Source organism: Callorhinus ursinus, unplaced genomic scaffold, assembly GCF_003265705.2.
Source record: "Callorhinus ursinus isolate GAN/ISIS: 27379988/994484 unplaced genomic scaffold, GSC_fseal_2.0 scaffold4, whole genome shotgun sequence".
Taxonomy (NCBI): domain Eukaryota; kingdom Metazoa; phylum Chordata; class Mammalia; order Carnivora; family Otariidae; genus Callorhinus; species Callorhinus ursinus.
The window spans coordinates 159,260,001-159,286,500 of NW_027397066.1; the positions used below are offsets into that span (position 1 = coordinate 159,260,001).

Here is a 26,500-nt window from a genome sequence, read left to right on the forward strand (position 1 = left end):
GTAACCCTGCTCCACGGCTTCCAGCACCATGGATGAAGAGCTTAAGCTAGAAGTGCAAATCTGACACCCCCCCACTCACCATCCCTTGGTTATTCTGTCTCTCACTGGGCCTGTGGATCAGCAGTGGCTGGTCCTCTTCCTTAATTGTGATCCCATAGTTTTTGCTAGAGCAGGGCAGAGGCAGGAAAACATTTCAGAAGCAGCTTCACTACTGTATGGCAACACAGTCTGGGTATCTTAATCAGTACTGGGGTACATAATTTGCATAATACCTTTGTCAAGGATCCCCCAGAAACTCATTATAGCATATTTATAACTGGAAAAGGCAGGCTCAAGTTAACACTGCAATTAAATGGAGGAGAAAGAGTCTAACGTCCAGGGAAAAATATGCTTAAAACTGCATCAGGTTGGGGGTGCCTGAGTGGTTCAGTCAGTTAAGCATCCAACTCCCAGTTTTGGCTTGGGTCATGATCTCAGGGTTGTGGGATCAAGCCCCACGTCAGGTTCCACGCAGAGTCTGCTTGGGATTCTCTCTCTCTCCCCACCTCTCTCTCTGCCCCTCCCCCTGCCCGTGTGCACTCCCCCCACCCTCAAATAAATAAATCTTTAAAAAAAAAACTGCATCAGGTTGAAAGGCTTGGGCAACTGGAAAGACAAGATGACAGTCAAATGATTAAAGACTTGAATTTAATCTCTCCAACCAGACTTCTACCTAAACCAACAAAAGAAATGTAATTCAAAATCCTGGTATTAATTTATAAAGTAACTTCCAAAATTACTAAAAGAAATGAAACTGGAAGGGTAGCATATTCAGGTCAAATCCCACAAACAAGCTCATTCAATCTTAGGTGTGTGACCAATCCAATTATTTAGAAGCGTCCCACTGTATGCTTCTATGGAACTCAATCTCCCACTACAGAATGGTAGCCTGTATCCCACAGCCACCCAAAGACCCAAGCCCAGTCCCTTCTTTCCACCTGTAGTATTCCAAGAATGTGATCTCCTTCCCATCAGACATTGTGAAACTATCTTTTGGTGTCTTATTCCAATCCACATCATCAATACGATAGGTACGATTGTTGTATCGGGTTATAACAATATTGCCAACCAGAAGCTTAGTGCACTCATCCTGGAAGTTTTCTTTGTTCTGCTGATACATGGCATGCCTTTGGAAAGAAACAAAAGACTTTTGAATCATATCTGTATACAGAGAGCACAATGGAAAGGATGGGGGATGCAAATAAGTGCTTCAGGGGTACGATCACAGCTCTACAGCACCAGAAGGCTCCGGTTGTCTCTTGTAAGAGTTAGGACTCTCATCTCTTTTCTTTTTGAAATTACCAAAAAACCCAAAATCACTAAAAACAGTGAAAAGAGGGGTGCCTGAGTGGCTCAGATGTTTAAGCGTCTGTCTTCAGCCCAGGTCATGATTCCAGGGTCCTGGGATTGAGCCCCGTGCCAGGGTCCCTACTCAACAGGGAGTCTGATTCTCCCTGTCCCCCTTTCTCCGCCTCTCCCCTGCTCTCTCTCTAATAAATAAATAAAATCTTTAAAAAAAAATGTGGAAAAAATAAAAGTGAAATTAAAAACAGCAACTACAAATTAGTAACATTCACAGTTTGCCTTCGAATTAGATACTTTAATCATCAAACAATTATTTTGTATCATCATTATGAGGACAGTCTAGGGAGGGACAACAAAACATTCTTTAAACTATATTTGCCCTGGGTGGCTCAGTTGGTTAAGTAACTGCCTTCGGCTCGGGTCATGATCCCGGGGTCCTGGGATCGAGTCCCGCATCGGGCTCCCTGCTCAGCAGGGAGCCTGCTTCTCCCTCTGCCTCTGCCTGCCACTCCCCCTGCTTGTGCTCTCTCTCTCTCTCTCTCTCTCTCTCGCTGTCAAATAAATAAATAAAAATCTTAAAAAAAAACCTATTAAACTATATTTGCCCTTTTTAGCTAATGGAAGGGATTACAAATACCTATCATTAGACAGCACTGGTGAAGATGCTAAAGATGCAGATGACAGACTCACCTTAGATAAATGTACCCTCGCGGTAACCTCTAAACAGTGCTGTGAACAAGCCAACACAGGAAACTTGCAGAAAGCATGTCTGAATATGCCCAGGGAGTCAAGGAACGTTTACAGAATGATGCTTGAAGGAGCAATCTGCCAAGCAGAAATGCCGGGGGAGAGGAATGAGTGACATTGCAGGCAGAGGCAGCAGCATGCAGGGGATAAGCAGGGATCTGGGGGTGGGGAGGACAAGGAGGCTGAAGAGGGACCGGCTGAAGATAAGCAGGGCCAGATGTGCATATCCTTGTTCAGTCAAGGATCAGAGCTTGGACTTGTTTCTGTAGGTCAGTGTCACCCAGGGTAGATTCTTCAGGAACACTGGTGATCCCTTGAGAGGTTGTGAGAAGGTATGAAAAAGGTGCCACAATCAAAAAAGTGGAATCCATTCTGCAAATTATAAGCCCTGTTTAGAGACTCACAACATACATGAGCACCGCAGGCTGCTAAAGAAACATATTTGCCTTTACCTCCAATGTATTTAACTACGGATTCCTCCCACTCTTTTCTTTTAACCTCACTGAATGAACATTTATTGCCATCCTGGGCAATTAGTATCCTGCAGAACTGTCTTAAGAAAGACTGCAGTAAGTGCTGAAAAACCATCAGAGAGTTTAAGCAGTTCAACACTGACAACAGAGCCAATGCCTGGCTTCAAATCTTGTGTCTCCCACTTACTAGCCTGTGAGACTGAGTAAGTTACAGCTCTTCGTGCTTTGAAAGTGGGGTCAGGGAAGCACCTAACTCAGTGTTGAGAGAAAGCAATGACTTTACATACATGCAGCACTGAGAACTGTGCCTAGCACAGAGAACAGAACTGTGTGTTTGCAAATATCATCTCCATCATTGTCATCAGCGCCTGATACATGCCAAATGTAGTGTGTGTGTGGCGCTTTACTCTGTTGGCAGGTTAAATACAGAGGAGAGATGGCTATAAAGATAGTTCATTACAGGGGTGCCTCGGTGGCTCAGTTGGTTAAGACTCTGACACTTGATTTTGGCTCAGGTCATGATTTCAGGGTCTTGAGATCGAGCCTGGTGTCAGGCTCTGTGCTGGGCATGGACCCTGCTTAAGATTCTCTCTCCCTCTCCCTCTGCCCCCGTCACTTGTGCACTGTCTCAAAAAAATGTAGGTTAACTATACATATGTAGTTGTGGAAGTCAAAAGCAACCACTAGTATAAAATCCGTATTCAAACACTTTTTAACTTGTAATTTACTTTCAGAACTCTTTTTTTTTAAAGATTTATTTATTTATTTGAAAAAGAGAGAGAATGAGAGATAGAGCAAATGAGACGGGGGAGGGTCAGAGGGAGAAGCAGACTCCCCGCTGAGCAGGGAGCCTGATGCAGGACTCGATCCTGGGACTCCAGGATCATGACCTGAGCCGAAGGCAGTCGCTTAACCAACTGAGCCACCCAGGTGCCCTACTTTCAGAACTCTTAATGACAGTTTTTAATATTCTCTCATCAAATCCTTTTCCCCTAAATCACTGTCTTACATCAGAAAAGGTAGGAGGCTGACATGGAGGAGGAAGGCACAATCAAGAAAAAAGCTAAAAAGGGACTGAGGGACACAGGAGATAAACAATACAGGCCTATGTCTTGTTACTCCAATATTCAACATTGAAAAGTAGATAAAAATCAATGATTTTTAACTGCATCTATTTCACTTTACTTTTTTTTTTTTAATTTTATTTATTTGAGAGAGAGAGAGAGAGAGCACATGAGAGGGGGGAGGGTTAGAGGGAGAAGCAGACTCCCTGCCAAGCAGGGAGCCCAATGCGGGACTCGATCCAGGGACTCCAGGATCATGACCTGAGCCGAAGGCAGTCACTTAACCGACCGAGCCACCCAGGCGCCCTCACTTTACTTTTTTAAAAAAGATTTTATTTACTTGAGAGAGAGAGAACCAGTGGGAGCAGAGGGAGAGGAAGAAGCCGACTCGCCACTGAGCGGGGAACGATGTGGAACTCGATCCCAGGACCCCAGGATCATGACCTGAGCCAAAGGCAGACGCTCAACTGACTGAGCCACTCAGGTGCCCCTCACTTTGACTTCTATACCAGGATTGAAATAAAAAATTAAAATTAAAAAAATTCATGCTGAAAAAAGCCAGACTGAACAAAAAAACAAAAAATGAGTATATACCATATGATTTCACACATAGAAAATTCTAGAAGATGGACACTAATCTCTAGTGGCAGAAAGCAGAACAGTGTTTGCTGCCTATGGTGGACAGAGGAGAACAGAGAGAGAGGTCTGAAAGAGACATGAGTAAATTTTACATGGGCAATGGATATGCTCATTATCTTCACTGTGATGTTACATTGGTATGTAAGTTAAACTCATCAAATTGTATACTTTAAATGTATGAGGTTTACTTTGTCAATTGTGCCTTACTAAATCTGAAAAAAGAAAAGAAATTAATGGAATAAAAGATCTCAATGAGACTGAAAGACAGATTAGATTGAGTGTCCAATAATTACTAGTGGCATTTCAAGTTAGTGGGGGAAAAGGATCATTAAAAACCAGGTAAGAGGGGTGTCTGGGTGGCTCAGTCGGTTAAGCATCTGCCTTAGGCTCAGGTCATGATATGAGGGTCCTGGGATTAAGTCTCGTATTGAGCTCCCTGCTCACCGGGGAGCCTGCTTCTCCCTCTCCCTCTGCCATTCCCCCCAACTTGTGCTCTCTGGCTCTCTCTGTCAAATAAATAAATAAAATCTTAAAAAAAAAAGTATAAGAATTGGGGCACCCAGGTGGCACAGTCAGGTAAGCGTCCAACTCTTGGTTTCAGCTGATCTCAGGGTCATGGGATTGAGCACTGCATCAGGCTCTGTGCTCAGTGCACAGTCTCAAGATTCTCTCTCCCTCTGCCCTTCCCCCCCTTCACATGCGCTCGTGTGCTCTCTCTCTCTCAAATAAATAAATCTTTAAAAAAAAACCCACATGCTTAGGGGTGCTTGGGTGGCTCAGTCGGTAAAATGTCTGTCTTTGGCTCAGGTCATGATCCTGGAGTCCCGGGATCAAGCCCTGCTTTGGGCTCCCTACTCAGCAGGGAGTCTACTTCCCCCACTGCTCCTCACCCTGCTCATGCTCTCTCAAATAAATAAAATCTTAAAAAAAAAAAACAACTTTAAAAAATGGGTAAGAAAACTTGCTATCCGTTTAAAAAAATAAATTCCTTGGGACGCCTGGGTGGCTCAGTCGGTTAAGCGGCTGCCTTTGGCTCAGGTCATGGTCCCAGGGTCCTGGGATCGAGTCCCACATCAGGCTCCTTGCTCAGCCGGGAGTCTGCTTCTCCCTCTGCCTGCTGCTCTCCCTGCTTGTGCTCTGTCTCTCTCTCTGACAAATAAATAAATAAAATCTTTTAAAAAAATTTAAAAAAATAAAAAATAAATTCATCAATTTAACATTAATGTATAAGAAATTAAACAATAAAATCAGGTGAAAATATAAACATTCATATGTCCCTGGCAATTAAAAAATGACAAACTTTGTAAAAGATATATTGTTTTGTAGCCATGGTAACAAGTAGCCATAAAATCCAGAGGTTTTTTTTTTTTTTTTAAAGATTTTATTATTCATTTGAGAGAGAGAGCGAGCAGGGGGAGGTTCAGGGGGAGTGGGAGAAGCAGACTCCCTGCTGAGCAGGGAGCCCAACACGGGGCTCGATCCCAGGAGCCCAGCATAAGACCTGGGCCAAAGGCAGACGCTTAACTAACTGAGCCACCCAGGCGCCCCCATAAAATCGTTTTTAAACCTGCTTAATACGTCTATATCAACTCACCTCAGCAAACCTACTTTTGTAAGCTATCCAACCAGAGTCGTCCCCTTGTTTCTGTAAATTGGCCAATCAGGGAAGAACTTAATCCAATAAGCATCCCAGAGAGGAGTATTACTCAATCAACAACAGACTACCTGAGCAACCATGCTTGTGCTGCTTGCCCCGCTGCAAGACTGCTGTCCTGAACTCCATACCTCTCCAGTATTTGCTATAAGATCAGCAGTCTCGTCTCACTGCAGGAAGCAGTAAATCAGCAGCCTTCTCTTTATTTCAGAGAGAAAAGAGGTCTCATCATCCTTTGACAATTCTGGAGGTCTCACCACGGTAACTGTAGAAGCTCTTCCTTGGCAACACTCCAGGAGTTTCAGACCCACAGATGCACTCACTGGGCCCCTTGTGCTTAACTCCATTTGTCCTTCAGATCTACTGCCAGTGAGTCAATCCCAACAACTAGTTGAGTTCAGACTAGTTTCATTAGGCTTTAGCTGCTTATCTAATGAGTTTTCAGGTTAGAAGTCATTGTTTGGACCCAGGTCTTTGTATGAGGTCTTTGGGCTTTTTGTTTTGAAGGAATACCATTTGAAAATTATTTTTGCCATTAAGTTGATTTCTCCCCATCTGCTTACTTTGCTTTTGCTGTTATTTGTCTATATTCATAAAATTTTTTCATGTGTTTTTGTTTTGCCCTGCATTTCCTTCTTTCTGTTAAATGTACAAGAGTGTTCTATAGGGAATGCATGGAGGCATAAGCCAGATAAGCCTCCAAACCAAGCCAATCTATTCCTAAGACATCATAGTTGGAGGTCCATTTGATCAGAGACCAATTGGTAAAAAAGCAAGTGGTCAAACGTTAGGAAGGCTCTTCTTGTCTTGTCAATTTGTGAAAGAAGATCACTGTGTTTATTTAGTTCAAATTCCAGGGTCAGGGACAGTTGGGTCACTGATCTCATGGCCCTTCCTATCTGTGTTTGGAACCTGAAATACAGTTCACAAACACACATCCTTAGACAACTTTAGTGCTTCTCCTTCTTGTTTGTCATATGTTTGCCTATGCCAAGCTCTCAAACTCCCTGGGAGAATTTCTGCTTCCAATATAAAGGTGTACCATAGTCCTAATTCTGGCACTTTCCTTAGTAAAAGGCAAAAAATATTTTAAGTTAAAATTACAACGTCCAAAGTGCACACAGAACATTCTCCAGTATAGATCATATGCTGGATCATTAAACAAACCTCAATGTATATAGAAGGATAGAATAATACAAAATAAGTTCTCTGTTCACAAAAGAAGAAATTCAGGAAACTCACATACATGTGGAAAGTAAACAACACACTCCCTTAAATCATCAAGGGGTCAAATAAGAAATCACAAGGGAAATTAGAAAATACTCCGAGTTAGATGTAAATGAAAACACAACATACCAGAACAGATGGGATACAGCTACAGCATTACTTACAGGGAAATTTATAGCTGTAAAAACCTATACTAAAAAGAAAAAATATCCCAAATAAACTAACCTTTCACCTTATGACACTGGAAAGAGAAGAGCAAACTAAACCTTAAGTATGCAAAAGGAAGGAAATAATGAGTATAAGTGTGGGAATTAATAGAAAACAGAAAAATACAGTCAACAAAACAAAACACTGGCTTTTTGAAAAGGTCAACAACACTGATAAAGCTTTAGCTAGACCACCTATGAAAAAAGGAGACTCAGATTTCTAAAATCTAGGGTGAAAGAGGGGACACTACAACTGGGCTCAGAGAAATAAAAAGAACTGTAGAGGAGCCCTTTGAACATCAGTAGGCCAACAAATTAGATAACCTAAATGAACTGGACAAACTCCTAGAAAAACACAAATCACCAAAACTGACCCAAAAATAGAAAATCAGAATATCTAACAATACAAAAATTAAATGAGTGATTTAAAAACTGTACACAAAGAAAAACCAAAACCCAGATGGCTTCTCTGTCAAATTTCTACCGTACATCCAAAGGAAAAATGAATTCCAATCCTTCATAAACTCTCAAAAAAACAGAAGAGGAAGGGAATACTTCCCAACTCTTTCTATAAGGCCAATATTACCCAGATATCAACACAAGACAAAGGTATCAAGAGAAAAATAGAGATATCACTTAGGAATATAGAAAAAAATCCTCAACAAAATATAAGCAAACCCAAACCAGCAACATAGAGAAAAAAATTATACACCACGAACCAGTGGGATTTATCCCAGGAATGCAAGGTTGATTCAATATCAAAAAATCAATTTAAAAAGCAGGATTTTTTTTTTTGACCAAAACCCGATTTCCTTTCATGATAAGAACACTCAATAAAATAGGAATAAAATGGAATTTCCTCAATCCAAAAAAGGGCATCTACAGAAAACTCACAGCTAATATACTTAATGGTGAAAGACTGGATGGATATTTTTTCCCTAAGATCAGGAAAAGGACAAGGATGTGCACTCTCACCACGCCCCCCCCCACTGAATTGTCTTTATTAACAAAGGGAATATCCAAGGCCACTACATTAAGGAGGGGCGGGGTCAGGGCTTTTTTTTTTCCCTCACTTTCACCATGCCCATTCAACATTGTACTAGAGGTCCTAGCAGAATAATTCAGCAAAAAAAAGAAATAAAGGAGATCCAGATTGGAAAAGAAGAAGTAAAAAGTATCTTTATTTGCAGATGACACGATCTCCTATATAGAAAATCCCACAGAATCCATGAATAAACTTTTTTTTTTTAAAGATTTTTATTTATTTATTTGTCAGAGAGAAAGAGAGAGAGAGAGCACAAGCAGGGGGAACAGCAGAGGGAGACAGGGAGAAGCAGGCTCCTCACTGAGCAAGGAGCCCGATGCAGGACTCGATCCCAGGGCCCTGGGATCATGACCTGAGCCGAAGGCAGACCCTTAATGACTGAGCCACCCAGGCGCCCCAAATAAACTGTTTTAACTAATAAATGACTTCAAAGGGGTTGTGGAATACAAGATTGATATAAAAAAAAAAAATCAGTTGTTTTTCTCTACACTTGCGACAAACCGAAAATGAAATTAAAAAAAAAATCCATTTACAAATGCATCAAAAGAATAAAATACTTCAGAATAATTGCAAAACTTATACTCTGAAATCTACAAAACACTGTTGAATTAGTGGTAAGTACATATAAAATTATGTACTTAGAAAATGAAGATAATTTTATATCCAAAAGAAGCAATTGTGCAGAAAACAAAACCAATCCTACATATACTACATAACTCATCCATAAATAGCTTTTGTATAGTTATAATAAAATATGACTAACTTTTATGAAAGTAAAACTTTAATAAAAATAAATTTCAATAAATGGAAAAATATGCCATATTTGTGAATAGGAAGATTCACTGAACATTCTCCCCAGTTGATGCCAATTGACTTTTTTTCTTGTTTTCATTAAATCACTCAAAGGATCACATAAAAGAATAAATGGGTGGCATTTACTATGAAAATTCTGAAAACAGGATTCCTTGACAAATATTAAAAGCTAATAAAATTACAATAACTAAAACACAGTATCACATTGATTTTAACCACTGGATCAAAATGAAATATTCAGAAGTAAATCAGTCTCTTGCTGCAGCAACGCAAGTGGGAGTACCAGGCGCCGGGCTCGGAGCGGAACTCCACGGATCGCTTTAAGAAAATGGCAGACAAGCCGGACATGGGGGAAATCGCCAGCTTCGATAACGCCAAGCTGAAGAAAACAGAGACGCAGGAGAAGAACACCCTGCCGACCAAAGAGACCACTGTGCAGGAGAAGTGGAGTGAAATTTTCTAAGAACCTAGAGGATTCCCCACCCCCGTCATCTTCGAGACACCCCAGTCATGATGTGGAGGAAGAAGAGCCACCTGCAAGATGGACATGAGCGACAAGCTGCACTGTGAACCCGGGCACTCCGTGCCGACGCCACTGGCCTGCGGGTCTCTGAGGGGACCCCCCCCCAATCGGACTGCCAAATTCTCCGGTTTGCCCTGGGATATTATAGCAAATTATTTGTATGTTTAATGAAAATAAAACACACCTCGTGGCAAAAAAAAAAAAAAAGTAAATCAAAGTACCTTAACATATGATAAAGATAGTGATTTAAATAAAAAAAAAAAAGTTTTCCAATAAACTGTGAGATAGTCCCAAGGCAATCATCATGATCCCAACATCCCATCAAGATAAATTCCAGAAGGTTTAAAACATTGGAAAAACTAAAACATAAAATAAGTTAGATCTATCTAAGAAGAAAAGCAAAGCAGAGACCCTAAAGAAAGAAATAGTGCATTTGAAGACATCTACTCTTATTTAACAAATATTCTTGAACATTTACTATATGCTAGGAATCAACCAGAGCTGGATGTACTGTGAGGAAAAGAGACACGGCCCCCACCATCAAGGAGAGACAGTCTAGGAAAGATAGAATAACTACAAATTCACCCCAAAAAAGTGAGCCATTCTCAACCTCTCTCTTTATCTCACACCCCACGTCCAGCCAGGACACTGACTGAGCACTACTTTCACAATTTATCCAGGAGCCAACCACTTCTTGCCACCTCCACTGCTGCCATCTTCATGCCTCCCCTGGATTCCTGGTTGGTCTCCCCACTTCTATTCCCACCCTTCCAACTCTCTCCCCCATGCAGCAATGGGAGGGATCCTTTTATAATTTAAGCCACATCATGTTACTCCTTGGCCATAAATCCTATGCTTCACTCAAGTAAAAGCTAAAATCCTTACAACAGCCTTTCAAAGCTCTATCCTGTCATCTCCTCCATCTTCCCCATACTTCCACTGCCCTTGACTAGTCACCCTGGCTTCCCTGCCACTCCTTGAATGAACCAGGCATATTTCTGTCTTTTAAAGGCCTTTACTCCGGCTGTCCCTCTGCCAAAAAGTTCCTTCGCCCATATATTCACCTGGCTAACTCAACTCCTTAAAGTGTTGGCTCGAATGAACTTGGCCACTCTACCTAAAATTACAGCTCTCCACCCCCCCCCCCACTCCTGGTACTCCTGATCTCTCCTACTCTGTGTTCCACTTTTTCTTCCTTCCAAAGCTCTCAACACTTCTAGTATACTATACAATTCACTTACCATGTTTATTATTTACTGTTTATGTACCTGACTACATGAGGAGAGAGATCTTTGTTATGTTAACTGATATGTCCCAAGACTCTGGTATACAACTGGAGCTCAATAAATGCATTCGAAGGAACGAATCAATTCATCAGATAAGCAAAGATTTATAAGCCTGATAACGCCTAGTAGTTGTACACAGCTGGTGGAAAAATGAACTGAATAAGTGTTCTAGAGGGTAATCCGTCAATGTATATTTAAGTATCTTTTTTTAAAAGATTTTGAGAGAGAGAGCATGTGAGACAGAGAGAGTGCATGAGCAGGGGGAGGGGCACAGGGAGAGAGAGAAGCAGACTCCCCACTGAGCAGGTAGCCTGATGTGGGGCTCGATCCCAAGATCCCGGGACCATGATTTGAGCCGAAGGCAGACACCTAACACTTAACTGACTGAAACACCCAGGCACCCTTATATTTAAGTATCTTATTATAGCAAATATTTTCTTAAAGTCTTTAAAATGTTACGCCTTTTCATTAAGTAATTCCACTTCTAAGTACATAGCCTCAAAAAAAAGAATCAGTGAAATGGACACATATTTATCTATAAAAATGGGATTTCATGAAGCCATTACAAATTAATCACATCTATATTTACTATAGTAAGTGATTTACTATAATAACACATTTTTTTTAGATTTATTTATTTATTCCAGAGAGAGAGAGAGAAGGAGGGAGAGAAATCCTCAGACTCCCCTCTGAGCACAAAGCCTGAAATGGGGCTCAAGTCCAAAACCCTGAAATCATGACCTGACTGAAACCAAGAGCTGGATGCTTAACCAACTGAGTCACCCAGGTGCCCCTATAGTAAAGCATTTAAACAAAAACTCAGGGTGTGTGTGTGTGTATTAAACCAAGCCTTCTTAACTACAGAGTTAAATACAATTCCTCCTCAGGGCACCTGGGTGGCGCAGTTCGTTAAATGTCTGACTCTTGGTTTCGGCTCTGGTCGTGATCTCAGGGTCGTGAGACTGAGCCCCGAGTTGGTCTCCACGCTTACTGTGGAGTCTGCTTGAGGATTTCTCTCTCTCTCCCTCTCCCTCTGCCCCTCCTGCTTGTAAGTTCTCTCTCTCTTTCAACGAAATAAATAAATCTTTAAAAAAAAATACAATTCCTCCTCAAAGTACAACAGGTCTCTATTCAAATGCCTATCTCTGCAAGACTTACATACATTTAGTATCCTTAATCTGTTCTACAATTTTTTAATATTTATTTATTTGACAGAGAGAGAGATAGTTAGAGCAGGAACACAAGCAGGGGGAATGGGAGAGGGAGAAGCAGGCTTCCCGCAGAGCAGGGAGCCTGATGTGGGGCTCGATCCCAGGACCCTGGGATCATGACCTGAGCCGAAGGCAGACGCTCAATGACCGAGCCACCCAGGCGTCCCTGTTCTACAATTTAAAACCTAAACAGAACAATGGCCAATCTGTATTCAGCTATTACTGAACTTTCAGAAAATTGTTAGCTTGTTAAAAGTAAATCCCCCCATTCACTCACATGACATCCAGTACTGAATCATTCCGAATGACCTTATGCGAGACATCAGCTAGGAGAAAAAGACCTCCATCTGTCCTTCGGATGCTAGCTGCATAGCCTGGCCAGATCTGCAACCTGAAGAGACAAGTGAGCTTTACCTCAGGGTTCTAAAAAAACCACAGATACTTCCATGCCCCCATTTGAAACAGCTGAGCAAATACCGCCCCCCTCCCCAGTAACAGTGAGAAAGCACCATGAAACAAAGTAAATCAACATCATTGTGAACTTACTAAAAAACTAAACTATGAAACAGATTTAACTGATAAATTATATTCACAATCATAAAATACTGTTGAGATTTCTGTACTACATATGGTAATCACAATGAAAAATTTCTTTCCAGAACATTCGAAAGTGAGGAAAAGAACACCACTGACCTGTGTTGCTGTAGTACCATAGCACTTGTAGGGTCATAAAAGTTTCTCCCCACAAGCTTCATATCTAAAAGTTTCATTACCCTGAAATGAAAAGCAAAAATGGGTCTTCTAGAGAATAATTAAAAAAATTCAAGCTCTACTACTCTTAACAATATTTTCCTTTTGAAGCCTGAAGTGTCAAAATTATTGATGCCCTTTGCACAATATAGCTCTTATGCTGAGAACACCGTTGCCAAAAGAAAAAGAAAAATTATCACTTATCTTGAGGCATATACAACTGACAATAGCTTGTCCTACATACCAGGTGACCAAAAACCAAGTTGATTTCCCAGGTTCAATTTACATTATTTTTCACCATTAACTAAAAAGAATGCAAGAGAGTCAATTCCTGTTTGTAAAGATCAGTCTGACATAAGAAGCTGTGTTCGTTCCCGGCAGTTCAACTTACTGGGTAGAAATTACGTTGTGTGTCTCATTTAAAAAGAGGTGGTGTAGGAATAAGTTTTACGAAAAGTTGGGTCTTATAAAAAGTAAAAAAAAATTATGAGCTGTCTGAATCCAAAAATCAAGGGATGTGGAAAAAAAATTCTTCCAGCATAAATTTTTGTACACTACCACTCTGAGTAGCCCCATCAGTAACACCATGAAATTATGCAATATAAACATCTGCTTGATGGAATCCGAATGATTCCAAAGGAACCCAACCAGCCACCTCAAACCTACCTTCATTATACCCAAATCTGGCTAATCACTTGACATAATTTTTCAATAAGTTAGCCTCAATACCATCTATTTATTTATTAAATGTTTCTAAACTCCTATTTATATGTGCGTAGTATAATACTATCCAAGCTTCTTGAAGAGCACTGTTACAAATATAAGACTGAGATTAAAGAAAATAAGCTGTTTTCTCACCGACGGAAAACAACGTTGTAGAACGGAATGCACAAGTCAGAACAGGGCTCCAGGATCTTTGTCAACTGAATCTTAATGCTGATATCTGCGCCATCAGTTTTCCTTTGACTTTTTAGCTCAAGAACCTAACAAATAAATATATGCAAGTAAAAAAAAAAATGACAAAACTACCAAGCCCTAATCTAATCCAACTGTGTTCCGGAAAACACTAAAATGTCTTACATATATTTTCTACTTTCCCCTCATTTTGCTGTCCACACTGGGCCAAATCATAGCATGACAACTAGGATTTAAGAAAAGATTTGGTAAGAGGACTGACTAGCAATAGATCCCTTCCCATTTGAAATCTTAAACCATTCTCTGTCACTGAGGTCAAAGGCTTCCAACCACTCCTCTTATGTGAGAAGGAACTTCTTGAAGAATTCAAATGAAAATGTTTCTTAGTCTGACATTTCTTTGTTATGGAAAAGCCTGTCTTTCTTTAAAGAATAGGAAAGTACAACTCAAACATCAGGATGTCTATGATTTCCTACCACTCAAAGGACCAGAACTCTCTTAGGTTTCATTCCAAAATATATTTCCTATTTAGTCTTACTTGTTGAAGCTTAATAGGTAGATAGAGAATGGATCCATCAAAAGCAGTAACGTTTCCAGTGACAGCTTGATGGTCCTTCAACATGCCAAACCTCATGCTTTTGCATTCCACATTAGGGCTAGAAAACAATAAAGAGAATTTTACTTCAATTTGCTCAAATGGCAGGCAGTCTTTACTACCCCTGTTTAATAGGTTTGGTAGAGAACCAGTCACTTGTAACTACTGCTCCATCTAGTGGTCATATTAAAATTCAAATACATCTGACTACAAAAGGAGTATCAACCCAAGAATACCTGCCCACAGGAAAAAAAAAGCAACCACAATTCCACCACCCAAAGACAACTGCCTTAACATTTCAGCGTATGTTTTTCCCGATTTTAGACAAGAGGTCAGAAAACTTTCTCAGTAAAGGGCCTGATAGCAAGTATTTTAGGCTTTATAGGTCATAGAGTCTCCACTCAACTTGGCCAACATGCACGAAAGCATCATGGACAATATGTAAACCAATGAACCTGGTTATGTTCCAGTAAAGTTTTATTACAGAACAGGCAGATTTGCCCTGCAGGCCAGCCGTATTTTGCCAATCCCGGATCTAGAGTCTGCAAAAATACACACTTTTAAAAATAACTTTTTAAAAAGAGGATTTTACTCCAACTATTTTTCACTTGTGGCGATTTCTACTTTTTATTGATTGTCACAAATCTTACAGCTTTAAAAAGCTCCAGTAGCTATGTGGTACAATGGCTGTCCCATTTCATATCAGTAACACAGAGCCCTGTTGTACAACTGGAAAGTTTAAACATATCTAAGGCTAAAAAGGATTAAGTATGTTCAAGTACATGATGAAAGATTAAAAAATCAAGTGGTAATCCAATATAGCTGTCCCCAAAACTAAACACTCATATGCTAGTATCACATTTCAAAATGCTTCTCCAAAAATTCATCTACATGAATGGCACTATGCCCTAAACACAGTATTTAAAATTGTGTCTCTGGACTTCCTTCACATAATACAAGGAAGCCCCAGGATAACCAGTCCACTATAGTACATCTCAGTATCCTCTCAATGGTCTGGGATGCTCTTTATATTGTGGCTTCAAAGGTCCAGATCTACCATCTTGAAATTTACAGAATCCATGTCTTCTCCACTGTCCAGTCAATGCAGAGGCCTGTGAAGACTCACACTTCTTTCTGCTTCATTAACATTTGTCAATCCATTTCCAGAGAAAGGGTTCTTCCCTCTCATTAATGCTTATCTGTTTCCTTTACATTCCAGAGCAGGCTCATTTCCACTACCCTCCCTTCTGGGGGGAGGTTCAATTTCACCCTCTTTTTTAGCTCCTTCTCTTCACCTGCCACATGTGCTCAGCTTTAAAGCAATTACTCTCTTTATCGTTCCATTTCTCATTTCTCTTACATACTTTTTATGTGGCCAGTTCACTGGCTATTTCCAATCGCCTGTGCTCTCCTTGGTTCTTTTAGTCTAGTTTTTTTCTCCGTAATTCTAACAAATCTAGTGGAAAATCAACAAGGGTGTTCTTCAGAGTAAATTCAGTAACTTTTTTTCCTGTGGCCAAAGTCAACCACCTCTTCCTCATTCAAAGGAGCCCTTCCTTTGGTCTTTATAATCTGTTTTCAAGGTATTTCCCCCTAACTTCCTTTATTTTCTCTTTCACTCCACTTACTCCTCTTATACATCTGTGCTTCAAAAATTCAGTCTTCCATCTTCCTATTTTCTCTCCACAGATACTCCAAATCACTTTCATTTTCACACTTCCAGCTACTATCCTCCAGCTAATGACTCTCCTGAGATTTTAAGCACGCGTGGAGCCCAACGCAGGGCTGAACCCACAACCCTGAGATCAAGACCTAAGCTGAGATCAAGAGTTGGATGCTTAACCAGCTGAGCCACCCAAATGCTCCCTTCCTGAGATTTGAAAAGAGAACACAAACTAATACGAATTCTTAGTTTTTAAGAAGTATGAGAAACCCTGAAGTTATTGATATAAGATTAAAGTTATTCTCTCTGATTTTCTCACCCTCAAATTTCACCCTAGACTGTCACTGGAGAGCCATCATGGTATGAGACTTATGCAAGGAGGATCCAGGTTTTGTGGGGTGTGGGTCTTACACCAGTGTCTGTGGGGGTCTCTCTTTAAGAAGAAGAATACAAAATTACAGATACAAAATAAGTTAAAAGGTTATGGAAGGGGTCTATGCAAGTAAAAGGCCCTGACCCTAAGCTTCATCAACTTCACAGTAAATCCACCTTACAGGTGTATAAAATGGCACCTATTAAGTTAAAATTGGAAATGGTAATACAGCTAAACACAAATAATGTTAACCTTGAATTTATCACAAGGTTCTGAGTTTGTGTATTATTGTGGAGGGACGCTCATCAGGAATCACACAGAAAAATACCCAGTTATTCCAGGGAAACGATTTCATTACTGTTCTCTAAGAAGTGAATACAGAGAAAAAAGTTGTGAATACCTGAAAGTCACATGATATTGATAAACTGCTTCATTATGACACTGTATTTTGATAAGGTTCAATCCCAAAGACTGAGGTGTTCCTTTTGAGCCTTGTTTTACAAAAAGCTCTCTGGAAAATAAACAAAAGCACACATATATAACAAAAACAAAAATGCAAACAACTCACGCCACAAAAAAATTAAAGAGAAAAAGAACACTGAGGGAAGTGATATTTTACACTTAGCTTACCCAAGTTACACAAAAGCAAGCTTTGAAGGCTAGAAGCTAAGTTCTTAGCAATCTCTAATTGGAGAAGTTAAGATCACCCTCTTTGCCCTGGTAATATCAATGGAATAATTGAGGCCAGCTAACCAAGAACACAAAAATTAGTTCCACCAAGAAAGCTGCAATATCTTTCCTAGATAATTTCCTAATCTTCGATGTGACAAACAACTGGCTGTCTGAATTGAGAAGGAAATGAAAAATCATTTGAGTCTACTCTTCTGGTACACACTATCTAAACCACCAACCCCATTTCACTTCATCAGGAATTGTCCCACCTCTTTGTCATTCTCCCCACTGGCAAAAACCCAAAAAACAAAATAAACAACCCTGCAGCACCTACCACCCACAAAGGCTTTTAGACACAACAGAAACAGTGTTTATAATATTATAAGGCCTCCTCCCACGTCATTATCAAGCAGAGAAGGCGGTGCTCCAGACTTACTTTTCCTTGTGTTCTACAGTCCCAAGTAGAGTGTGATCCAGAGGGTGAGGTGAGGATGGGGGCAGAGGTGGTGGTGATGATAGCTGGGTAGGATCCCGAGAGGTTAGGCTGAGAGCACCAGGAGCCTTGTATACTCCTCTGCCTATACTACCAGTTGCTCTTCCCAAAGGTAATAAAGATGTATCCGAATTCCCTCTTCCAAGCATTCTGAAATGTTGAAAAGAAAAGCAAATCAGGACTTTCTCAACCATGTTCCTATCTAAATGATTCCTCCAAGTCTACATTCTTTTCCTGAAGGAGACAGCAAAGGGAACAAAACCTTGGGATTCTCTTCAGATCCAAATATGCCTACCAGACTCATTTGCTAAGTGCTATTCATACTGACTCTCAAAGCCAATTTCCAGGGCAGAATTGAGGTGGAAGAGTGAATCAGCCAGGTTAAAGAACCACCACAATCAGGTTAACTTAACAGGGCAAATGGAGTTGTAAACTGCCCAGCAGAGAACTACTTTTTACCCTTTTCCAATGACTGACGGGAGCGGTGGCTGCTGATTATTTTTGGAAAACATCCATTCTTTAATATAAAACCATGTATTGTTTATAAGATAATACGACCCTTTTCAGAGTTTCCATTTGGGCTTACAGAGATATTTCATCTGAATTTGAATTTCCCTTGAAGGCAACTTTACCCACCTATTCCAACCAACGCAGGCCTCTGCTATCTTGCTATCCCCAGCTGCCAACACGGAAGGATCTGGAAATGTGGGATGCGGTTCTTCTTTGTCCTTGCGCACCGTACTGGTAAATAAGCCTCGACCTAAAATGCCTCTACCTGAATGGAAGGGCCAAAACCCAACTATAACTGTGAGTTGAAGGTGTTGTAAAGTAGATATTTTTATGAAGATAAATTGTATGAATTTAAGAACAAAGAAATCATACATACATATTCCCACACTTTTTTTCAAGTTAGTTTTCCACATACCTAATGGAGGCACTTCACGTTTCAGAGGGATCTGGGACACTGTCTCAAGGCCCAGTCCTCGGAACATAGAGACCAAACCTACAGATTCCTATGGAAAGTTAATGAGTAGAGTTATTAAAAAATATATTTCGACAGTTATTCTAAGATGTAGAATGCTTTTCATTTCTAAGATGAAATAACAGTGTTATTTCAATGACTGCAAGTGACACACATTCTGTAACACACGTAGTGAAGTGTTTTAGAAGACATAAAAATGATGTTTCTAACAAGACACCCAGAAACACTGATGGTTTTCTTAAAGTCTTGGTAAGTAATAAAAATCATCTTTGAATTCTATACATGTTATAAGAATAAAGAATAAAAATACCTCATAAAAATTATTTAAGTAGTTTTTTTAGAGGGGGGAGGGGCAGATGGAGAGAGGGAGAGAGAATAAGAATCTCAAGCAGATTCCATACCCAGCACAGAGCCCAACACTGGACTTCATCTCACAACCCTGAGAGCATGACCTGAGCTGAAATCAAGAGTTGGAGCTTAACCAACTTAGCCACCCAGGTGCCCCTTTAAGTAGTTTTCATAAACACTTTCAATAAACACTCTTAATACTTATAACAATATCAAAACTTAGGTTTTCAAGCGTAAATACAGGTATAGTCCATGAGTTGATGTACAGAATAACAAAGTGCCATTTTTCTAGTTTGTTTCCTATACACCCAAGGTAAGAGGGAACACTGTACTAGTTAATACATTTTCAGAAAAAAACTGACCATTTAAAAGTACCTGAGGTTGGGTTTTTTAAAATAACCTCCAACAAAACTTGCTACTGTTTTCTATGGCAGTCTTGAAAGTTTAGTGTTATTACACCAATTAGGGCTGTCACATATAGACTCAAGCAAGTCATCAGAGAAAAAATACAACATAATGTCATCTTTTCTTCTGCCTACATAACTTTACATTACTCTACTTAAAATTGCCATAACTGCAGTATCTGGTTCTTCCTGTATTTGTTAACACTTTATTCTTTGAGATTTCTTAATTATAGACAAATACCATTCTTGAAATTACTATATAATTAGAAAATTAAGAATGCACATACATGCAATTGTACACACATTAGAAGCAATAGCTGAGGATCTTTTTAAGATTTGGGCAAAGAGCCCTCTAAAAGGAACCTTCTTAATAATTATTACCTCAGAAGCAGAAGTGGCTGCTAATATCATAGAGTCAAACCCAATGCAAAAATCTAAACACTTAAAAGCCGTATCTTCAAACCTGCCATTTATGTATGTATGTTTATTTATATCTATAGAAGCTAGAGGGCTGAGGTCTATACCCAAGTCTATCTAGCATTCTTTACAAGGCACTTTTTCTAAACTCACAACTCTAGGATTTGAAATGTATGCCCAGAATGCAACTAAGAAAAACAAAAACAAAGCCCAACCAATCAACCAACCAAAAAAGCCCAAATTTTTTTTTTTCATATAGGGCTTCACAGTTATTTGAAATCTGTTATTTCCTCTGATGATAAGCTGTATGCTGCTACTGTGCATCCAGACATGGTCTTACCCTTTGTGCTGGCCCACTCCGTGGGCTTGGTTCCCCTGGCTTTCCAAACACATGGCCTCTGCCTGCAGGTCCTGCCCTGCCCAGAGCTGAGTCCAAAGGTTTAGGAGCTTGTGGCCAAGAGCCTGGCATCCGTACACACTGAGACAGGTGCACAGAAGAGCCCCTGAAGGGTGGTCGGACAGGATCCATTGAAAGGCTGCAGAGGATACGGGTGTCAATCCTGTTCTGATCAATTACCTGCCGGCATTTTATAAAGATTAAAGATTCCTAATTGTTTTCCTTTTCCTTCAAGACAGACTCACAAAGCATTAAAAACATAGTTTCCTTAGGTCAGACCAGTAATACAACCAACCTGCTATATCATATTCACTTCTAAAGCTCTATTTAGCCTGGAATATTCTTTTTTTTAAATTTTTTTATTGTTACGTTAATCACCATACATCATTAGTTTTTGATGTAGTGTTCCATGATTCATTGTTTGTGCATAACACCCAGTGCTCCACGCAGAACGTGCCCTCTTTAATACCCATCACCAGGCTAACCCATCCCCCCATCCTCCTCCCCTCTAGAACCCTCAGTTTGTTTTTCAGAGTCCATCGTCTCTCATGGTTCGTCTCCCCCTCCAACTTACTCCCCTTCATTCTTCCCCTCCTGCTAACTCCTTTTTTTTTCTTAACATATATTGCATTATTTGTTTCAGAAGTACAGATCTGTGATTCAACAGTCTTGCACAATTCACAGCGCTCCCCATAGCACACATACCCTCCCCAATGTCTATCACCCAGCCACCCCATCCCTCCCACCCCCCACCACTCCAGCAACCCTCAGTTTGTTTCCTGAGATTAAGAATTCCTCATATCAGTGAGGTCATATGATACATGTCTTTCTCTGATTGACTTATTTCACTCAGGATAACACCCCCCAGTTCCATCCACGTCGTTGCAAATGTCAAGATCTCATTCCTTTTGATGGCTGCATAATATTCCATCGTGTATATATACCACATCTTCTTTATCCATTCATCTGTCGATGGACATCTCAGCTCTTTCCACAGTTTTAACCTGGAATATTCTAAATACTCTCCATCAGCAAGCCTTAAAAGCCAAGCTCTCATCAAAGTTACTTATATTTTCTACCCAAACAGCCTCTCAGAGAACTTGGTCCTGTAAGTTAACTGCCTGTTGTACAGGAAACACTTTTTATGTATGAACATGATTTTGGTTTATGAGCAAGTTCACAGTTACCATGGCCATATTACAAAATTATTCTGTCAGTAAATACTTATGGATTTTGCTTTGTTTTTGGCCTATCTTTCCTCTACTAGAGTCCTCATTTTTTTTTCCTAATCTATTTTCACTTTACACTATTCCATCTTCTCCTTGATCTCCATAGTTGCTTCTCTGAATCTTTATCCAATTCCTCTCTATCAAACTCTTCTTTCAAACTCTATCAGAACTGAGTTCTCTAGGATGTAGACCCTTTTGCTTTGAGCTTGCAATACCTGCTGAGTCTCATGGGTAACATTTAAATACCCTTTTTCGCACCCAGGTAACTAGGGATGAGGCTCTTCCTGCTCCTCAAATCTCAGGACCACTAAGCCTCTTCAAAATCACTTTATAACCTATAGAATTCAGGAGTCCTTCTTTAAAGAGCTCCCTTCATTGCCCTGACCCACTCGTGGTCCCCAAAGAATCCTTAACTGACAAATAAACCTCTTAACTTTTGCAAACCTGCCTTAAGCATTAGCTACAAAAATCACACCATCTACGTAAAGACAGGACTGACAGAAATCCTACTATACTATAGGTGGATGTAGTTCAGGATCTGGCAAAAATAAATTTTCAATTTTTACCTAGACTACCCTCTTTTACACAAAAATGGCAGGATATGCCACCCTTCCCTAAGGGCTACAGTAACTCTAAGTGCTTAAACTCCTTTTCAGTTAGCCTGGCCTCTTTGCTCACATCTTCCCAGCACCACCCAAAGAATCAGTTGCCTAACTGGTACACACTGAGGGGCGCTATGACACCTACCAATTACAAGATCTCTGGAATCCTCCCTTCTCCACTCCTCCCTCACCTCCATCATCACTGCTATGGATTCTGGCCCCTCCTCCAGAAGACCCTCGCTTAATGTGGACTTCCTCCTTTGATAAGTTAGCAGAGAGTTGGCAGCCTAGAATGTGCAACAGGGAAAGGCCCGGGGCCAGGCCTGCCTTCCCCACCTCTCCAGGTGCCAGCTCTGGGCTGAGGCACTATGACTGGGGGCCTAACCAGAAGGGAAGCCCCCAGAGGGCAAATCCTACCCCCCTCCACCCCAGAGGAAAGTCCCCAAACCAGTAGCTTTGCTGGGGTTCCCACCCACTGTTGCCATCCAAATAACACTCAGAACTAGCAGGAATCCCCTCTCTCCTTGGGCCCCAACCTTTACACCTTCTCCAGGTCCTGCGTTCCTCCTACACACCCGGCGTGAAATAACGACTTCCCGGCCCTGGCCAGGCCCCACCCAGGGCCCACAGTTTCTCGCGCCTGGGGTGGGGGGGGGGGGGTGGGGGGGGGGGGGCGGGGGGCGGGGGGCCCGCACTGGGCCGGAAGGAGCCACGCTCGCTACTGCAGGCTAGAGCGAGAGCCCGCCCGGCCTGCACGGGGGTTACCTGGGCCTCCCTGGCCTTCCAAACCTCCGTTCCGTCCGCACAGGAGGCTCCAGCCGTCACCAGGTTCCGCTGAACGTCAGCGGAGCACCGCACTCGACGCACTGACACGCCGAAAGGCCCACATGCTCCAGTCCAATTTCCCGTCCGCGGGGGGGGGGGGGCCCAGGGGCTGACCCCATTGGCCAAACGATACGCCACTCACAGGATGCATCCATCTCATTGGCTCGTCTGTGAAAAGACCGTCTCCCTTTCTAGCAGCTTCGTTCTACAGAAGATTCATCCCCAAAAGGGTGTTTGAAATGGGGATCCGGAAGTTAGGAGTAAGTGTTAGCATTGAATGTATTATGTTTCTAAGATCTGGACTCTGTTCTGTGGGCAACTCCCATAAAAAAAATTTGCTCAGGGATGCCGGAGTGGCTCAGTCCGTTAAGTGTCTGCCTTCTGCTCAGGTCATGATCGCGGGACCCTGGAATCGAGTCCTCTATGGGGCTCCTTGCTCAGCTGGGAGTCTGCTTCTCTCTCTGCCTGCTGCTCGTCCTGCTTCTGTGCTCTCTCTGTCTCTCTGACAAATAAATAAATAAAATCTTTTTTAAAGTTTTATTTTGTTACGTTAATCACTATACATTACATCATTCTTTTTTTTTTTTTTTAAAGATTTTATTTATTTGACAGAGCACAAGCAGAGGGAGAGGGAGAAGCAGGCTCCCCACTGAGCAGGGAGCCCGATGCGGGACTCCATCCCAGGACCCTGCGGATCTTGACTTGAGCCGAAGGCAGCCACTTAATCAACTGAGCCACCCAGGCTTCCCTACATCATTAGGTTTTGGGTTTTTTTTTAAGATTTTTATTCATTTATCTGACAGAGAGAGACACAGTGAGAAAGGGAACACAAGTGGGGGGGGGTCAGAGGGGGAGAAACAGGCATCCCACCGAGCAGGGAGCGCCATGGGGGCTAGATCCCAACACCCTGGGATTATGACCTGAGCAGAAGGCAGACACTTAACGACTGAGCTACCCAGGCGCCCTACATCATTAGTTTTTGATGTAGTGTTCCATGATTCATTGGGTATAACACCCACTGCTCCATGCAGAACGTGCCCTCTTTAATACCCATCACGGGGTTAACCCATCCCCGCACCCCCTCCCCTCTAGAACCCTCAGTTTGTTTCTCAGAGTCCATAGTCTCTCATGGTTTGTTGCCTCCCCCGATTTCCACCCCCTTCATTCTTCCCTTCCTGCTATCTTCTTCTTTTTTTTAACATATAATGTATTATGGGTGCCTGGGTGGCTCAGTTGGTTAAGCGACTGCCTTCGGCTCAGGTCATGATCCTGGAGTCCCAGGATCGAGTCCCGCATCGGGCTCCCTGCTCAGCAAGGAGTCTGCTTCTCCCTCTGACCCTCTTCCCTCTCGTGCTCTCTATCTCTCATTCTCTCTCTCTCAAATAAATAAATAAAATCTTTAAAAAAAAACATATAATGTATTATTTGTTTCAGAGGTACAGGTCTGTGATTCAACAGTCTTACACAATTCACAGCACTCACTATAGCACATACCCTCCCCAATGTGTATCACCCAGCCACCCCATCCCTCCCATTCCCTACCACTCCAGCAACCCTCAATCTTAAAAAAAAAAATTGCTCGTAATGGAGTTGATGTGCCCCATCCTTCCCAGTTAGAGATTATAGGGATATAGGCAAGGGTAAGCTTGAGTTTACATTAAAACATCTAATTATGTGATCTCTGTACTTCACTTTCTTTATAAGATAGAAATAAAAGCATCTATTCATAGGGTGTATGGAAATGTACATACGTTAATGAGATGATGTATATAAATTACTTAGCACAATGAGAAGATTGCAATTAATGTTGCCTGCTGTTATTATTTATTGATGTCTGAATCTGTAAGCCAAGAAAAACTTTCTCCAAACTATATAAAAATATTGGTGGTTAATTTTGTAGTTACAGAATATTTTTACCCAAAGAAATACAGATTTCTCACCCTCTCCAATCGTTTTGGCAAAGAACTACACCCTTTGCCAACACCAGGTTTTAGGAGGTGGTTGGGGTCAAGCTTCAAGAAACCTTGGCTGATGCTAGAGACAGGCAAATGCTCTGCATGGAATAGCACTAGAGGCTTTTCCAAACCTCAGGTATCTCATACCTTGTTTTAATCCATACATTCAAGGACTCTCCTCTACTCAAATCAGAATAGAATTTGAAAAGTATTGGAGTAAGAGGATTTACAAAGCAGGGATCTAATTGGCATGATACTCCATTACTCTTTGTAGATGTTATTTGTTTAACATTGTAACATTTTAAGTTCTTCTACTCTACAACCTTCCTACCTTTCAATGTTATAATGTCATGTTCTATTAACATATATAGTAGGCAGAATTTTGTTGCCCATGCAAATATTAGTAGCCAGTGGGCTCAAAAACAATAAAACAAATCGTTTTGTAAACTTGGTAAAGTCCCAGCTCCCTGTCCTTTTAGGTACTTTGACCAACTTTGCATGAAAGATTCATTCCATGCCCAGGAAACAATATTTTAGGGGGAGGATTTAAAAGATCTTCACAACAGCAATTCTCAGATAATGTTCTGAAGCTGTCAGTTTTGGAATATAAACCAAGAGCACCATTGCAAAGAGTAATGGTAATATGCAGTACAAAGGGAGTACCTAGGGTTCCCTAGTTTTCTATATCTTGTCATGCAAGAGTAGGTAGCCTCTGTACAGTGTTTCTAGCCAATCCATATGTTATAAATACTATTTATTTCACCAAAGAAAAATCCATATGGTCTCAGTGTTGAGTGGAGATAAAGATGGTCGAAGCTCTCTAAAGTGTGGACATCTGCTTGGAATCTTTCAAAAACTAATCAACCTCTCCTGGAGTTTATATTCCCCACCAGGGTACTTCAGTTGCTAATTAACCATCCCAAGGATATTGATTAAAAACAGCACGCATACATCATACTCTTTTAAGTATTTAAAATTAAATTACCAATGATATTTTCATAATGTGAAATTTTGTCTACTTGGCCCTGCCAGGCTCTAAAACTCAGTGTGAGGGTGACCCTCTGTATGCAACCCGGATTTTCCTGGGCAATCATGACTTCAAACACTCTGGCCCTTTGTCCCATCACTACTTCCATTCTGACCATGGTTCCAGATTATTTTTGTTCAGAAAATAAAGTCACCACAGCCACAGTAAGATCAAGGGCAGAAAATTACATTGCCTGTTTGGCCTAGGAACTACAAAGAGGATTTAATTGGAGATAGACCTATGTAGTACCTCTGGGTTCCAGGCAGAAGTAAATACATTAGGAGAAATGCAGCTTCAACCTGGCCCCAAAGCTCCCATAAAAAGTGTCAATAGATATAAGCTCACAAGAAAAGTAAATAAATCACAAAACACATTAGGATCAATAAAATGGGTGAACTGTTCTTTTGTTATTTGTAATTTAAATGTAAAATACACACGAATGCACATTTAAATACACGTACACTAGGCTCAATTAGGGGACAAAACACCCCAATAAAAAAGTGGGAGATGGGGTGCCTGGGTGGCTCAGTCAGTTAAGTGTCATGATCCTAGGCTCAGCAAGGAGTCTGCTTCTCCCTCTGCCCCCCATCCCCCCCCAGCTCCTGCTCTCTCTCTCTCAAA

The 26,500-nt window shown here is 41.1% G+C and overlaps 2 protein-coding genes across 7 annotated transcripts in view; one reads left to right on the forward strand and one right to left on the reverse strand.

Moving 5' to 3' along the window:
* PIWIL2 (piwi like RNA-mediated gene silencing 2) overlaps positions 1-22,948 on the reverse strand; it is a 75,697-nt gene extending 52,749 nt beyond the window's left edge. For 3 of the 6 annotated variants that reach the window (XM_025873863.2, XM_073892632.1, XM_025873862.2), the window contains exons 1-12: positions 22,617-22,726; positions 20,185-20,380; positions 18,619-18,706; positions 18,330-18,468; positions 17,637-17,843; positions 16,929-17,039; positions 14,436-14,553; positions 13,841-13,965; positions 12,926-13,006; positions 12,510-12,623; positions 978-1,166; positions 80-164 (exon numbers count right to left, since the gene is read on the reverse strand). In XM_025873863.2, the coding sequence (XP_025729648.1) occupies positions 80-164; positions 978-1,166; positions 12,510-12,623; positions 12,926-13,006; positions 13,841-13,965; positions 14,436-14,553; positions 16,929-17,039; positions 17,637-17,843; positions 18,330-18,468; positions 18,619-18,706; positions 20,185-20,373 (1,446 nt within the window). In that variant the 5' untranslated portion in view covers positions 20,374-20,380; positions 22,617-22,726. Of the gene's footprint in view, positions 1-79; positions 165-977; positions 1,167-12,509; positions 12,624-12,925; positions 13,007-13,840; positions 13,966-14,435; positions 14,554-16,928; positions 17,040-17,636; positions 17,844-18,329; positions 18,469-18,618; positions 18,707-20,184; positions 20,381-22,616; positions 22,727-22,837 lie in introns of those variants that run through there. The other 3 variants (XM_073892630.1, XM_073892631.1, XM_073892633.1) reach the window with 3 other exon arrangements.
* LOC112825959 (thymosin beta-10-like) lies at positions 9,487-9,942 on the forward strand. The gene has a single exon (XM_073891246.1). The coding sequence runs from the start codon at positions 9,541-9,543 to the stop codon at positions 9,673-9,675; it is 135 nt and encodes a 44-aa protein (XP_073747347.1). The 5' UTR covers positions 9,487-9,540; the 3' UTR covers positions 9,676-9,942.
* Positions 22,949-26,500: the final 3,552 nt, after the last annotated feature.

Bases quoted from the DNA above. Each gene is read 5' to 3' on its own strand.
- LOC112825959 (XM_073891246.1), top strand. From the start codon at position 9,541: ATGGCAGACAAGCCGGACATGGGGGAAATCGCCAGCTTCGATAACGCC.